This window comes from Mytilus galloprovincialis, chromosome 13, assembly GCF_965363235.1.
Source record: "Mytilus galloprovincialis chromosome 13, xbMytGall1.hap1.1, whole genome shotgun sequence".
Classification (NCBI taxonomy): Eukaryota; Metazoa; Mollusca; class Bivalvia; order Mytilida; family Mytilidae; genus Mytilus; species Mytilus galloprovincialis.
The window spans coordinates 19,257,593-19,275,232 of NC_134850.1; the positions used below are offsets into that span (position 1 = coordinate 19,257,593).

General features: G+C 32.8%; 1 protein-coding gene across 4 annotated transcripts in view; it reads left to right on the forward strand.

Moving 5' to 3' along the window:
• LOC143056856 (uncharacterized) overlaps nt 1-9,912 on the forward strand; it is a 65,975-nt gene extending 56,063 nt beyond the window's left edge. For all 4 annotated transcript variants that reach the window (XM_076230022.1, XM_076230021.1, XM_076230020.1 and 1 more), the window contains one exon: nt 4,948-9,912. In XM_076230022.1, coding sequence (XP_076086137.1) covers nt 4,948-6,830 — 1,883 coding nt within the window. In that variant the 3' untranslated portion in view covers nt 6,831-9,912. The remainder of the gene's footprint in view (nt 1-4,947) is intronic.
• The last annotated feature ends 7,728 nt before the right edge of the window (nt 9,913-17,640 follow it).

Below are 17,640 nucleotides of genomic sequence, written 5' to 3' on the forward strand. Positions count from 1 at the left end.
ATTGACCGTGAAAGTTTGCCAACACCAACACCAAAAAAAATTGTTACAATAATTAGAAGCACAAACCATAATGTTTTGGAACGTGAAAGTAGGCGAAAAATGGCTGATCTTTTCACTGGATTGAAGCATAGTATTCCAAAATATTCTGATAAAAAACAGTCGATACCAAAAATTAAAATTTTGCAAGAAGCAGAAAAATATATAATAAGTCTTACGAAAGAATCATCTGACCTTGAACATGAAAAAGAAAAGCTGCAAAGGCAAAACTTTCTACTCAATGAATATTTAAAGCATTGTCACAGTGAAGATGTGATAACTGTTTTACCATTAACTTGATCTTTACATCAAACTCGATTGTTACAAGATCACTGGTATCTTTCCTAAGTTCTCAGTTGTCATTCTCTTTTGAGTGTTAGTAAAGAAAAAGACTTTAAGAAAAGTTAAACTTAGAATTTTTTTGGGATGCAAAATGTACCATTGTACAGATATTTAAAAGTTCTTGTACTATATAAACAGATAAACGTTTGATGTGTTCATGTTCAGAAGCATCTTATTCTTACTTTTCAAACCATAGACATAATTTTTCATTTATTCAATGTAAGATTCAAAGTAGACATTTTAAATGAAAAATCGAAAAGGACATAAAAATATAAATTAACAACCTGTTGTGATCAGTTGTGTTTGATACCCAGATAAACAATGTTCTTCATGATATATGGGATCCTCCTTATGAGTTTTTGATTGTGATTACGTGGTCGTTTGTACAGTGATTTTTTGAAATATTTCATGTTTATTTTTATGATATCTAGCACTATATTTTTGATTATTTGATTATTTTGTTAAAAAAATAATGATTATGTGACTATATTCAATTTGGCAAAAACAATTGTAATTATGTAAACCAACTTATTTTCGCGGAATCTTAATTTTGCGTTTTACCCTTTCTTGACCACTTCCCAGCTATCTAATTTCCCGATTTTCTGATTTACTTGATGAAGTTTAATAAGGATAATACAAGGTTTACATATTCAGGCCTCAAACATACACATTTAGCAACTAAGACCAGACAGGAAGATGTAAGCATGCAATCACTTGCACCTGTAGTGTTAAACAGTTGTTTTCATTTTTGATTTAATTAGTTGAAGAGGTATTGGTTTGTCAATGATGTTTTATTTTAATTTGTATTATCATAATACAATGGAAAATGGTAGCTTATCTAATTTTAATGGGGATCATTAGATTCATCCCCTTTAGTCAAAGTCCATTCAGTCTGAAACTTTTGCATATTTTAGAGTGCTATTAAACTACAGTACATGGCCAAAAGTATTCATCACCTGCATTTTTTTTGCTACATATATAATAACACATTTTTTTCAAAATCGATTTTTTTATGGTTGTATTTTTATCACTAAGGCCTTAAAAGACGTAGAATAGTCTAAAGCATGTTTGTTTATTTAGTCATAGTTTTGCCTTCAGGTGCTTTGGTTTCTTATGATGTGAACACATGTATATACAATAACATTTTATAATATAATTTGGTGGAAGATATAGCAAATTTTTGAACAGAAAATAATAGTTCTGTTATCTTGTAAAATAAACGAAAATGATCCACAAATAAATATAACAAAATAAACCTGTGACAATTCTGCTTCTATTGTATTGCTTTTAAATCAAACTAAAATGCAAAAAAAAAAAATTGTTTAAATAGTTTTATATACAATATATGAGTGAGATAGCCGCACTCTGTATCTATATAGTTAATGGCTAATTGCTAATGATAAGTCCATGATATTTGGTAAACAGATGTTAAAGTATTTAGTATATTTCATTTTGTTGTGGCCATGCATTCTTAATCATGGTCTTTAATGTATTAAAATTATATTGTATAATTTTTTATTGCATTTGGTATACAGTTTTTATCAGCATTGGTGCGTGTCATTAACGCAGAGTATTTGAATATCCTGCCATGATTGTTTTATATGTAATTTACAATGGGGTGCTAGTTAAACTTGTCTTTAGTGTGAATGACCGAGATTTTTCTTGAAAGATTAAGAACTCTGGTACATCTAGGCAATGTGTACCTTTCTTCAAAGAGGATAGAACAAAACCTTTTGACATTTGTTTCGTTTCCAATCGACTTTGACATTGAAGTTTTTTATGTAAATTATCCAAAAACATACATGCAGGACCTGCTTTTTGTGTGTCAAATTATATTTTTATGCCCCACCTACGATAGTAGAGGGGCATTATGTTTTCTGGTGTGTGCGTCCGTTCGTCCGTCTGTCCCGCTCCAGGTTAAAGTTTTTGGTCAAGGTAGTTTTTGATGAAGTTGAAGTCCAATCGACTTCAAACTTAGTACACATGTTCCCTATGATATGATCTTTCTAATTTTAATGCCAAATTAGAGTTTCACCTCAATTTCACGGTCCACTGAACATGGAAAATGATAGTGCGAGTGGGGCATTTGTGTACTGAGGACACATTCTTGTTTTAATATGATATGGACATACAGTTGCTTCTGAGATACAAGGCAGATTAATTCCTTTGTGCACATTGTTGCAGATCATGAAGTTTGTGGTCATATTTCATGTATTTTGCAGAATAAAATCTGCTTGGTTACTATTATTTTGTTTTTCACTCTAACTCTCCATGTAGAAGTTTCATTTGTTTTTAGTTATTACAGTTTTTGTTATTTGTATCACTTTTTATTATGACTTTACATATGGTTTTACAATGAATTTTAATTGTATTACTTTGAAAAAAAAAATAATCAAAAACGACCAAATTGTTTTAAATTGGTTTTTTTTATTATAAGAAAATTTGTTTGTAAAATATATATACAGCGTCATTTATTATGTACGAACCTTTGTTAAATGCTTTACACTCTTCCTTAGCACTTTATATTATTTCTGAGCTTCAATACTGTGGTTTATAAAAGGTTGACAGATTAATTGAAAACAGCACTGATGGGAAACCATCTTAGGAGAATTGTGTCCAAAAACTTTGTATTTTTGCTCTCAGTATCACTCATAAATAGAAGTTGCACGTTCATTATGTATTGTAAACTGTTTTTATTTAACTTGTGTGTTAGTGCCAAATCATTCGTTTTTGGAAATACAGCTTTTTATGCCCCCACATTTAGTTTCACCTTTGTCCGTCTGTGTGTATGTAAGTCCCAAAGTTGGTTTCCGTTCTCTAACTTTAGTTTGGATCAATCAAAAGTAATGAAACTTAATCGTTCTAGAGTTAAGCCCTTTTACAAATGGAAAAATTGCTGATTTTATTCTGATTTTTTTTTGTTTTCTGACTTTAGTAAACCTCAACCAAAGGTCATGAAATTTGTACACAATGCTTCTTACCGCAAATTACAGGTCAAATTTGAATTTTAGTTGTGTCACTTTAAATGTTCTAGAGTTATGCCTCCTTACAAATGGAAAAGTCATCATCTAATAATAATAATCCAAAATGAAAATATACTTATTTTTATCTGTAAAAAGCTGCTAATGTTACTTTGTTGGGGTAAATTAGTATTTGCAACTAGCATCATAAATAATTTTTAAAAGACTTTGGGAAAGCTATCCGTAATTTCAACCAACCATGAAAACGTGTAAACAACGTTGAGATTACATCGACACAATAGCTTTGGCTGACTATACAATAAGTACTCGGTACCTCTAAAAGGAAAACATCAATGTGGGAACCAATTCAGTAATGAGGAACCATGCATATAAACAATCATTTAGAGGAAAGGCACAGTTATATAAGCAAGTTGACAACCATTCGTACCCAAAATATACATCCTTATACAAAGGCTTCAGAAGATCAAAGCCAACACAGAAGCCAACCAGACACAGGTAGATGGAGAAACTTTACAACTTTCATTGAAGATGCACAGAAACATAAACAGGCTTTAACAATGAATAAATCATTTTTTCAAGGGGTACTTATAGTCCATGGATACTACGTCCAAGCCATCATCCTCCATACAGATGGTTGATAGATATTTGTTTTGTGTTTAAGGCCACTTTCAACAATATTTGCTTCATGTATTGAGAACGTCGACAGTCATAGACAATTGAGATACATTTTGTAGGAGTCAAACATATGTCTTTTTGTGAGATGCGAACTCTAAAATCTGACCAATGTCTGGCTTATGATATAATTTATGTTTATGGACCACACTGCCACCGAGGCCCCCTTCCACAACACACATAGAAATTCAACAATATTGTGCAGTCTATTTTATCGACAGTTTGCAAAGTTTATTTGTATATTTTTTTTCAATGCATTACTGGTTTATTTTATAATTATTGATTGGGTGTAATTTTTAAGAATTTATAATGCGGAATGAACTGTATACCATATAGGGGGTTATTTTCACGGGTTGTAAATATTTTGCTTATTTTCGCTTTGTGAACAAAATCACTTACATAAATTCCTCAAATTTAAAAGTGCACATGCAAAGGTATTGAGAAAAGCTTTGGATCTGCCAAAATAATAACCACCAAATTCTTTTGTATATCTTATTCAACGACAATAGCGAAATTATACACCCGTGAAAATAACCCGCTTTACGGTAATACAACTTGAGTGTCTGTAAAAAAAAATTGTATCTGATGCAAATATATTTTTGAATACTTAACGTGGCGATTTTATCAATTTTTTATTACATTGTGTGTCATTTCATACTAGGGAAAAGTTGTTTTTTTGTAAATCTTTGTTAATTTTATATTAGTCCTCATTGATGAAATAAATTAAATGAACAGATGCCTTAATTTTACTTTTTTTCAAAATATTAATCCGTCAATATGACTAATATCATTCAATTGTTAATTTGAGGGGCATACTTTGTAACTATAATCACATAATAATATATGTCCCTTATTATTGATTTTACTGATCTATGAAAGTCATAATCACTTTTCTTTTATTTTCATGAAATTTTAGGTCTTGTTACTGGTGCACGTAACATTGAGAAATCCAACACTGAAACATCTTCTTGGAAAAAGAAATCAGCAGGATTCATGGATGGTGTTACACTTCATGAAATATCGAAAGGAAAGTTTTACGGGAGCTTCTCATCAAAACCACTTAAAAAATTTAGAAGACATAAATGCAGCATTTGTTATGCAGCCCTCAAAATACGTATGGATGAACAACAACGTTTACAAAAAGCAGTATTAGAGGTTAATGAATACCACAATTATAGTAAACCAGCATGGTCTTCACCTGGCGCTAACTCTGAAGGAGCACCAGGATATTCTCAATCTAGCATTAACGCAAACGGAGCACCAGTATGTTCTTCACTTCGCACTGACGCAAACGGAGCACCAGGATGTTCTCCATCTAGCATTAATGCAAAGGGAGCGCCAGTATGTTCTTCACTTCGCACTGACGCAAACGGAGCACCAGGATGTTCTCCATCTAGCATTAACGCAAATGGAGCGCCAGTATGTTCTTCACTTGGCACTGACGCAAACAGTGGACTATCATGTTCAGCACCTCACACTAACACAAACGGAGCACTGTCTTGTTCTTCGCCTTGCATTCACGCAAACAGTGGACCATCATGTTCAGCACCTCACACTAACACAAACGGAGCACTGTCTTGTTCTTCGCCTTGCACTCACGCAAACAGTGGACCATCATGTTCAGCACCTCACACTAACACAAACGGGGCACTGTCTTGTTCTTCGCCTTGCACTCACGCAAACAGTGGACTATCATGTTCTGCACCTCGTACTAACGCAAACGGAGGGCCAGCATGTTCTGAACCTCGTCCTTACGCAAACGGAGCACCATCATGTTCTGCACCTCGCACTAATGCAAACGGAGCACCATCATGTTCTTCGCCTCACGCTAAAGTAAATGGAGCACCATCATGTTCTTTGCCTCACACTTACGGAAACAGAGCACCAGCATGTTCTTTTCCTCTCATTTACGGGAACGGAGCACCATCAGGTTCTTTGCCTCGCACTAACCCAAACGGAGCACCATCATGTTCTTCGCCTCGCACTAATGTAAAGGGAGCACCATCATGTTCTTTGCCTCGCACTAATGTAAAGGGAGCACCATCATGTTCTTTGCCTCACACTTATGGAAACAGAGCACCAGCATGTTCTTTTCCTCTCATTTACGGGAACGAAGCAGCAGCATTTTCTTGTCCTCATACTTACGGAAACGGACCCCTAGCATATTCTAATCCTCGCACTAACGGAAATGGAGCACTGTTTAAGGGAGCACCGTCGCTTGTTAGTGAATTGGATAATGTACCCTCTACATCTGATGATCAACATATCTGTGATGAGTCACATGATTTACAAGTTGAAAATGATCAGGAACCGAATTACCCTAGACTTAATTTGTCTAAATCGTTCAGCCAAGATTGGGTCAGCAATAAACTTTTTAAACAATTGAAATTAAAAGATACGGAATTGAATGAGCAAAACAAGAACAAAGAAAAAGAAGAAAAATGCAAACCAAAGAGAAAAAGAGGCAAGGGAGAGGCAAATAAAGCTAATCCAAAGAGAACATGTAAAAATGAAAAGTTGGATTGGAAACCAATGGCAAAGACAATACATAATATAAAAAACCGTACAGATAGAGAAGTTCTGGCAAAGCTCTACCATAAATTGATATGTTGTGTTAATGGAAATTCTTCCGTTAATAAGCAGAATAAAAAAATTGCACACAAACATATTTTGAAAATGTCAACGGACTCCATAAAATGTCTTACAACAGAATCTTGGAAACTTGAACTAGAAAGAAAATGGTTACAAAAAGAGAATTCGCTGCTTGTTGAAAAGTTACAAACATTGCAAAAAAAATAATGTAAGTTGACTGATACTATAACTGTTGTTTATTTAAGTAAACTGGATATTTTTTACTAATCTTTACAGGATCGTGGCTTTAGATTACATCTTTTGTATTTCCATAACATTCAGAGAGATGTAATATGATTGCCAATGAGATGACTATCAAGATCTATCAAGTAGAGACAAAGGGACATAGGTTAAGCATTCAATAAAACTTGTCATTTTAATAGAGACAATCAGCTTAAAGAAAATATTTGAAGCTACATGGTGAATACAATTAAGTATGTAGAATACTGGTGAATAACATGACCAGTACCAATTAAGGATGTATATATAAATGCAACAGTAGTATACCGCTGTTCAAAACTCATAAATCCATGGACAAAAAACAAAATCGGGGTAACAAACTAAAACCGAGGGAAACGCATTAAATATAAGAGGAGAACAACGACAAAACACCGAAACGCAACAGCACACAGAAACGGACCAAGCAACAGACAAAACACCACGAGAATAACAAATATAACATCAAAACTAAATATATGAATTTGGGATAGACAAGTACCGTGCCACGTCTTATCTCAAAAATAAGAGAAAACACAAACGACTCAACGCTAAAATGCAACACACACACAGAAACGAACAATATTATAACAATGGCCATCTTCCTGACTTGGTACAGGACACTTTTAAAGGGGAATAAAAGTGGTGGGTTGAACCTGGTTTTATGGCATGCCAAACCTCGCACTTTAATGGCACAGTTAAATATAACATTGAAATGAAAACAAAATATTACAGGACTACAATACAAATAAAAAGCAGAACATATTAGACAAAGAAAAGCATGATTAATAGATAACAAAAAGCATCAGGTTTAAGATTCAATACGCCAAAAACGCATCTAGTCCACACGAGACTCACCAGTGACGCCCAGATATAAAAGATCGAAAGTGAAAAAAATACAAAATTGTACAGCACTGAAGATCAAAAGTTGAAAAGGTTTTGCCAAATACGGCATTGTTTGTATGCCCAGGATTAGAACATTCATATTATATAAAACAATTCACGCTATTGCAAACAGTAAATTTTAACAAATGAATATGAAAGAGATATACATAATATACACCTCTGAGGAGCCAAAAATTTCTAGAATTAAACTTTTTTTCTTAATCTGATTTTTGGGTTTATAAGACGGTGACAAAATAATTTGGGAAGAAAAAAATCATATGGTGGTGCACTTCTTTTTTTGCTACCACCCTTTGAAAATGCCCAATTTTGACGATTTTCCCATTTTTCATCGAGTTTACCTATTTTTGGGCTATTGTCGTGAAAACAAATCACAGTTTCACAATTAAACTTTTTTTATACTTTCTATAAAGATGTATTGGACCAATCTGAATAAATTTTACTTATAAAAACTATAGGTAGGTGTTAATCATGTTAATATAAGAAAGTTTTATCATATTTTGACGCTATTTTGTGTAAAATTAACCATGCTGTCAAGTTTGTATTTTTGTGACTAGTTTTGAGAAAAAAATGCATATTATTTTAACTTTTTTGTTACAGATGATTGAAAAAATACATATCTAAGAAATTTGAAAAGACCAAAATGATATGGGATGTACATGATTCTTGTAAAATCATTTTTTGTATCCCTTACCCATTTTCTCAAAATTTTGGCTTAAAATACTGACTTGATTGGATGTAAAATTTGAAAACCGGATTACTCAAATACCATTCCTTGTAAATACACAATTTTTTTCACAGAGTTATGTTTGATAAAGGTATTTTAAAAATTCATTAATATTTTCCACTTATATCACATGATTTGCAAATAATTCAAGAACGAGATTCCAAGGAGACGGAACGAGACTGGAAAACCAGAATCATACATCCTTAAGATGCACCAGATTCTAATCCAAACAATTATGTACCTTCGATGATGCTCAATGCAAACCAAAAATGAAAATCCGAAACTTCACTCAAACGTTAAAGACATTCTAGCAATGCTTGCATATATATACATATCACCCAGTTAATCCAACATTCAAGATCTTGCATTACCTATAATGTTTGATTAGAGGATGTTACTCACCTAACAGCTATTAAACCAACAGTACCAAATTGTTGTACTTTATTTGCTTTTTTAACATTTTTTTATTCGAGAGACACGGATGAGTCTTTTGTAGACGAAACGCGTGTCTGGTGTAAATAGAAATTTCAATCCTGGTATCTCAATTAGCTTATTTGTATCCGTTTGTCATATGTACACATTGTGTTCTGTTTTCGGATCCTCAATGCTCTTCAACTTTGTACTTGGTTTGGATTTTTAACTTAATTTATCTGAACGTCACTGATTAGTCTTGTTTGTTTTAGTTGTATTTTCTTTGTTGTCGGTATATTTTTTTTGTAAGAAAACTGCGACACTTGGATTATTGACGGTTAACAACAATCGCGTTTGCTTTGTTGCGTCACTCCGAATCAAAACATTTTCTACTGCAATGGCACAATTATTTGGGAACCTTTGTCATGTTTGTGATGTCAAGCAATCGCATACACATATTAATAATGTGTTGTATTTGGATATTACTTGGTATCTATAGTTTCATTGCTTGATGAGCAGACGACATCAATAGATACAAACAAAAAAAGAATCAGTATATATTTAATTTGGGCAGATTTCTAAATGTTCATATAATTTAATATCTGGTGCAGAAAATTTGGTACAGTAATTTTTGTTAAGTAATGCCGTTCAATGGGTTTTACAAACTGTTTGTTCTTGATTGTATATAATTAAATTACATTTATTTTACCGAATACATAAAATCGTTAACAATAAACTTTTCATTGTTAACGATTGAAGATACACATATTTTTTTTTATTTTTTATAATTATTCCAAGGAGTCACTTTTTAATGATATTTTATTCGCTGAACATTTTTTTCACAAGTAATGAATAAATGAAAGTGTATTACCAGTGTTAAACCTGTTCATGTAGTAGATATTGCAAATTATTGTAAAGAATCGTTTATGTAGTAATATTGTACATGTTTTATTATATTGAGGTCATTTGTAATTAAAATGTCGAAACAGTAAATATTTGTTTTAATATTAGCTATTATATGTTTACACTTTACCTACTAGACATACACAGGATTAAAATATTGGTCTAACAATTTCAGCAGAGGAACACAAGGAACAAACGGTTAATAGCTAATAAGTACCTGTCTTGTAAGGAGTTGATATTTCCTTTAGTACACTACAGAATAATAAGACTACTGACTGTTCCTTAAACTGCTGATATTATATGTATGTGCTGATTGGTTTCAACTTCCTTTTGACTGGTACAAATTAGATCAATTATAAACCATTGGCAATGGACCGACACAAAACAGGAAAAATCTTTCAGGTTTTCTCCAATGTCGTAATTTCAGTGATGTTTTTTCTATAATCCATATAAGTAGAAAACAAATGTTACTAAAAGAGGGACGAAAGATATCAGAGGGACAGTCAAACTCATAAATCAAAAATAAACTGACAACGTCATGGCTAGAAATGAAAAAGCCAAACAGATAAACAATAAATAGTACACATGACACAACATAGAAAACTAAAGAATGAGCAACTCAAACCCGATCAAAACTAGAAGTGATCGCAGGCGCTCTGGAAGGGTAAGCAGATCCTGTTCCACATGTGGCACCCGTCGTGTTGCTTCCAAATATTACTGACAGAAGTAATGCAATAAAATTATTTTAATTTTGTGAACCCTTCAAAAATGACCATAGCAATGAAAATTCATGTCAACACAGTAGTGCTGACTCCTGGGCTGGTGATACCCTCGAGGAATTAAAAATCCACCAGCAATGGCATCGACCCAGTTGTTGTAACTTAAACTCATCATAGATGTCTTGCCTGTGATGAAAGTCGAATCATGCAAGATAAGAGGATTATTATCCAGCGGCAGCGTAATCTATTTATATACAGCTTTATCATATTTATATTAATGAAGGTAGGAAAAAGTAAAATCACATAAAATACTGAACTCCGTGGTAAATTCAAGACGGAAAGTCCACATTCAAATAGCAAAATCAAAAGTGCAAATACATCAAACAAATAGATAACAGCTGTCATATTCCTGACTTTGTACAGTCATTTTCCTATGTAAAATGGTGGATTGAACCTAGTATTACAGCTAGCTAAACCTCTCACGTGTACGACAGTCGCATCAAATTCCATTATACTGACAACTACGTGTGAACAAAACAAACATACAAAATAGGTAAACATGTCACAAGTAGGGATACAGCAGCCAACATTATGTTATATATAAAACAAACAAATAATATATGTAATAACGGAGAACATATAGGCAAGATATAAAAAAGAAGATGTGGTATGATTGCCTTTGAGACAACTATCCACAAAAAGATTTAGCAAAAATAAAAGGTAAGAATGTAAACCCTTACAAAAGCACTATAATACGATGACGGAATGTAAAGGTACAGAGCCATGTATGCTTCATACCTTTTATGTTGATACATTATGTTAGGAAATTTCATTCTGTCATATGTCTATCGCCATTGACCTCATTTTGATGGTTCATCGACTACTTGAAAAAAGGACTAGTAGAATTTGATGTTCGCGCTATTTGTAAGTAATATGATAAAGTTCCTTGCAATTTCTACGTTGTCGGTAGATAGTTCTCCGATACTTTAAGCAGTAGGTCAATTACATATGGTGTAAATTCAAAGATTGTAAGTTGAACATTTCTGTCTAGCCGGTATCATCATGACCTCATTTTAATGATTAATTTGTCAATGTTAAACTTTTTAGATTCCGTTTGTTTTTTCAAATTCTAGTTGCAATAGGTCAACAATACTGTTTTAATGTAAGGTGAAAATGTCTGTCTGGCATGTTAATCTTCATAGTTCACAGGCCAATGTTAGGTATTTGTGTTTTAATATTTTTAAATTCCCATAAGCCAGGTCAACTATAATAAGTGTATGGAAAAATTGTAAGGTGAAAATGTCTGTATAAGTGGATTAAACTAAACTTGACCTTATTTATGTTATTGAGTTGGATTTTTTAAAATGTGAAATTTATTTGATACTTGTAGTAAAACCTTTATCTTTGGGACTCCTTCATGAAAACAATGGTTAGTAAAGTAGTCGAAACATTTCAGCGTGTTCCCTCTGTTTACAATACCGCTGAGAATTAAAGCCATGGGTGAAGCATTTTCGGATCTTTTCAAAGTCACATCATCTGTCTTGCTAATATGCAAATGAAACGAGTGAGCAAAACAATCCATACTGAATTGCCTATTGCTGGTATTGACAATTTTCTTATGTTTATTTTACCTAAAAAGCCAAGTACTAATGTGGTCAAAACATTCTAAAACATGATTATGAAAAAGTTTAGATACTATATAAAATGAGAAAGGAAATGAGGAATGTGTCAAAGCGACAACAACCCGTCAATAGAGCAGATAACAGTCGAAGCCCACTGATGGGTCTTCAATATAGCGAGAAACTCTCGCACCAGTAGGCGTCCTTCATCTGGCCCCTTAAAAAATATGTATACTAGTACTAATACATGTATCAGCAACACTGCAATTATTCATGGGAGAAGCCGGAGTGCACGGTAGGAAAACTCAATATGTATATGTTTATCAAGAATGAAGTAACCTGCCACCTGCGAATCAAAATGAATTTAGTCAGAATTCGAAATGTGAAACAGCGTTACTTCACATAGAATATTTGTTTGAATTGCTTTTTATATGACCAACTAATTTGTTTGTAGATCCAATGTGTAATTTGCAAACATGTAACATATTTAAATTTAATTCACCTTTTGAAATGAATGCATATTGACTGAACCCCCTATGAAAACAAATGTGATTTTGAAGATGTGACTGTGGTAAAATATTTAAAAATTACCCTTGATATGAACTAGATTCAAGAGAAACTATCCCTTCATTCTTTGCATTCCAAATGCCTGTACCAAGTCACGAATATGACAAATGCTATATATATATCCATTCATTTGATGTGTTTGGACTTTTGATTTTGCATTTGATTTGAGACTTTATTTTTTCCTAGGAGCTCAGTATTTTTGTGATTTTATTTTATACTCATAAGTGTTGAAACTCTGCTTTCTGAGAACAATGGAATTTTTACAATAGCCCTCTGAGGTCATATTTAAATCTTAAAATGTTTTATTTTTCTGTTGTTAATATGGGAACTTTGTTTGAGAACAATGAAATACATACAGTCTAAACAGCTCATTAACATTTGTGAAATTGATAGGTTTTTGTAAATTGTAGATGCACCTTCTTTTCCTTGCTTCCAGTTTGAAACAATATAATGAAACTTGTGCACATTAACTGTAATAAGGAACCAAACGTCAAGCTCAATGAAACATATCCTTTAAATTACATTCTTAATTTTTGTTTCATTTCTTGTTTGCATGAAAACATATTGGAAGGAATAAATAAAATATGCATTTTCATTTTAAAATACTGACAATTTTTCACCAATCAGTTGTTGCCGCGGTTAATTTGAAACACCTTGAATCTTAAACTATTTGTGTTGTTCGTACTTTGCAAAAGGAAAAATACAAACGGAGAAACAGAATATATTTTCTTTTGCTTACAGCGAATTTTCATTAAACTGTTATCATATCTGTTATATCGGAAAAAAAAAGACATTAAAATTACCGAATGACAAGAAAATATTAAGTCGGAAAGTCCATCATCAAATTGCAAAATCATAAGTTCTTCCCACAGGCACTTGTCTCAGAAAAAAAAAATCCTATATACCTTATTAAAACGTGTTATAATAAAGTATATAGGAAAAAAAATTTCTGAGACAAGTGCCTGTGGTTCTTCCAATCAAACGAATGGAAAACAACTGTCATTATTCTGACATAGTACAGTCATAATATTCCATTATATTGACAACAATATGTGGGGGGAAAACAGACATAATAAGGAAAAATGTCAAAAATAGATATACAGCAGGCAAACATTGTGATATAATCTTAATCACATTAAAAACAAATATCTGAACAAAGAAAAACAAAATGGAATAAAGAAAAATAACATAAACAAAAACTGTAAGAAAAGAATACAAAAACAAAATCACCACAGTACAACAATACATTGGCTGAATGATCAGTACCGAGCCACAACAAAAGGATATTACCAAAAAAAGGACTAAACGGTAAAGGTATCAAAAAAATGTACATAAACAAATAAAAGGTCTTGGTATTTTCCGATAATCCTGGTTCCTGACTACTTTTTTTACCAAACACTGGTGACGTCTCATTAAATCTGGGTAGCAACTGCACACTCTTGAGGACTAGATGAGTTTGGAAAATGTTCATACCATACGCAGGTGAAGTTGGGTGTTTTGCTACAAAGGTGTTGGATATTGATAATTTCACAAATTACATCGTCTCGTTTATCAAAGATTAAGTACTGAAATTACTGTTTATGTCAAATTCAATAAAGGATACAAAAAAGTGAGGCGATGGAAGCCGTGTCTGTTGTTATTTTAATTTCTAGTTACTGAGGATATATTAATTGGAACCCAAACAAAAAAGGCTAGATAATGAAAAGAACATCATCAATATCTCTGGATGTGAAATTAAATATTCTAACTTCTTTGATCTTCTTGTTTTAACAAATGTTTAAAGGAACTCCGACTCATATGAAAATAAGAAGAGGTGGGCAAGGGGAGGCGCATAGTTTGTTCCCATAGGAATGCCGACAATTTGTCTTCCGATAAATTCAACAAATATGTTGACAATGAGAGCCTAAGTATGTACTGCTCGGAATATAGTGTTCGCGTGTTTTAAAAATACATTTGTTTACCAGTCATTTTTTTTTCTCTCGAATATATCTAAATGAAGGATATTTGACACTGCAAAATGTTACAATCAATTTTTATTCTAGGTTATAGTAGTTTGATATTGTACTGACGTCTGACGACCTTTTATAGGACTTGTTTGAGCCTCAGACGTGAGACGTCAGAGTGCAGTCCATAAAGAATACAAATGGAATTGACGACACAGACTTGGTGCTGCAAGTTTCTATCTCAAAGTCGCAAGAAAAAAAAAACATGTTCAAGTAGATGATTAAAAACAAAATTAAATTCCTTATTCATTTAACCTACTAACCAACTTTTTTTCAATTTTTCACACACAAAAATAGTAATGACACTTGACGTTCTAGATTTTGGGACGGCTATAATGTATTTGATATTCATACGCAACAGTCGCACAATCATGCAGGGTGTCGATATCAACCAAAGCATTAGACGCCTAAATCATTAAAGTTTTAATTTCAGAGATATCTGATTACGAAAAAAAAGTTTTAAAATAAAAAAATATATAAATGATGTTTTGTAATAGCCAGTGATGTGTTATTATACGACCGCAAAACAAATTATTTGCGGTCGTATATTGGTATGACGTCGTCGTCGTCGTCGTTCGAAGATACATTGGTTTTCGCACTACAACTTTAGCTGAAGTAAATAGAAATCTATGAAATTTAAAGACAAGGTTTATGAACACAAAAGAAAGTTTGGGATTGATTTTGGGAGTTTGTCCCAACACTTTTGGAATTAGAGGCCAAAATGGGGTCCAAATAAGCATTTTTCTTGGTTTTAGCACCAAAACTTTAGTGTAAGTAAATAGAAATCTATGAAATTAAAACACAAGGTTCATGACCATAAAAGGAAGGTTGTGATTGTTTTTTGGAGTTTTGGTCCCAATAGTTAAGGAATAAGAGGCCCAAAGGGTCCAAATAAAACTTTGTTTGATTTCATCAAAAATTTGATAATTGGGGTTCTTTGATATGCCGAATATAACTGTGTATGTAGATTCTTAATTTTTGGTTTTGTTTTCAAATTGGTCTACATTAAGGGCCAAAGGGTCCGAAATTAAACTTAAGTTGATTTTAACAAAAATTGAATTCTTGGGGTTCTTTGATATGCTGAATCTAAACATGTACTTAGATTTTTGATTATGGACCCAGTTTTCAAGTTGGTTCAAATTGGGGTCCAAAATTGAACTTTGTTTGATTTCAACAAAAAATAATCCTTGGGGTTATTTAATATGCCGAATCTAAACATGCACCCAGATTTTTGCCAATGGAGCCAGTTTTCAAGTTAGTCCAAATCGGGGTCCAAAATTAAACTTTGTATGATATCAACAAAAATTGAACCCTTGGGGTTCTTTGATATGCTGAATCTAAATATGTATTTAGATTTTTTATTATAAGCCCAGTTTTCAAGTTGGTCCAAATCGGGGTCCAAAATTAAACTTTGTTTGATTTCAACAAAAATTGAATACATGGGTTTTTTTTTATATATGCTAAATCTAGCCATGCTAGATTTTTGATATTTGGGACCGGTTATCAAATTGGTCCACATTGATATCTAAATGGTCAAAAATTGAACTTATTTGATTTCATCAAAATTTTAATTCTTGGGGTATTTTGATATGCTGAATCTAACCATGTATTTAGATTTTGTATATTGGACCATAATATGTAAATGTCTCATTTAAAATTTTTAAGTTTTTAAGTTTACGTTCTTAGACCACATTCATTCTGTGTCAGAAACCTATGGTGTGTCAACTATTTAATCACAATCCAAATTCAGAGCTGTATCAAGCTTGAATGCTGTGTCCATACTTGCCCTAACTGTTCAGGGTTCGAACTCTGCGGTCGTATCAAGCTGCGCCCTGCGGAGCATTTGGTTTTAGTTTATATTCATATTCACAGTTCACTCTGGTCAATAGTGGCGGTATTTTCCGATCTTTAATTTATCGACCTTAATATGTTTATATTTGTAGTTAGTACAAGGCATTACTGAAGTATACACAAGCGTTGAAAGTCTATTTAATTTTAAGTATTAATAGAATGGTTTACACAATCGCAAAGCTTGTCGTATATGGTGTTTTATTTCATTGACGTTTAAATATTAAATATTTGTTTAATGAATAAGGTCAACTTTAGCTGAGGGAGTTGAAAGCTGAATTTCATAATAATTTCAGTACCGAAGCACTGACAACATATCTGGAGATATTACCCTCGGGAACAAAACAATACATCAGCCAGGGTATCGAACAAGAGCTAATAAATTAAAATGACACTGCGCGTGTTAAGCGATAAAAGATGAACTCAAATCACATTTTTTTATATAAGCAATGTTTATCGCGGATGCTACCACTGCTTACAAATAACACACTGTTTGTTTGGATCACATATTAGGAAATCTAAAGTCAAAATCAGAACGCAAGCAAATTTCAAAATATCTTATCTCATTGTAAAACAAACGGACACCATTTGCGATTTTTGCAACACTCTGCGCTAATGGGATTTGTAGTGGTAAGTTGATACTGACGTTCAAAAGGAGGTGCCCCATTTAAAGAATATACACATAGAACACGAAGATATTTTACTCAAAGTAAGTATAGTAAAGTAAGGGCGATATTGAAATATCTAGCAGAGGCAGATTTACGATGGGAAAGGGGTCCCTGGCCCCTTTTTTTGAAAAAATTAAAATGGTTAGGACTCACCAGAGCGGGCCCCCTTTGTTGGACGTCAGTAGACTCCCTCCTTCATTTGTTACAATTTCTGGCTCCTCTCCACTGTCTGTTTTTGGAACATGGGTGCACTGAAACACATTTTTTAAAACAAAATTTGTGAAATAATCGGTTGATTTTCAAAAGGTGGAAGAATTCATTACAATATGTTTGTAAAATAGATGTTTATACTTCAATCATATTGCACACTAGGTCAACGAACAAAATGCAAGGA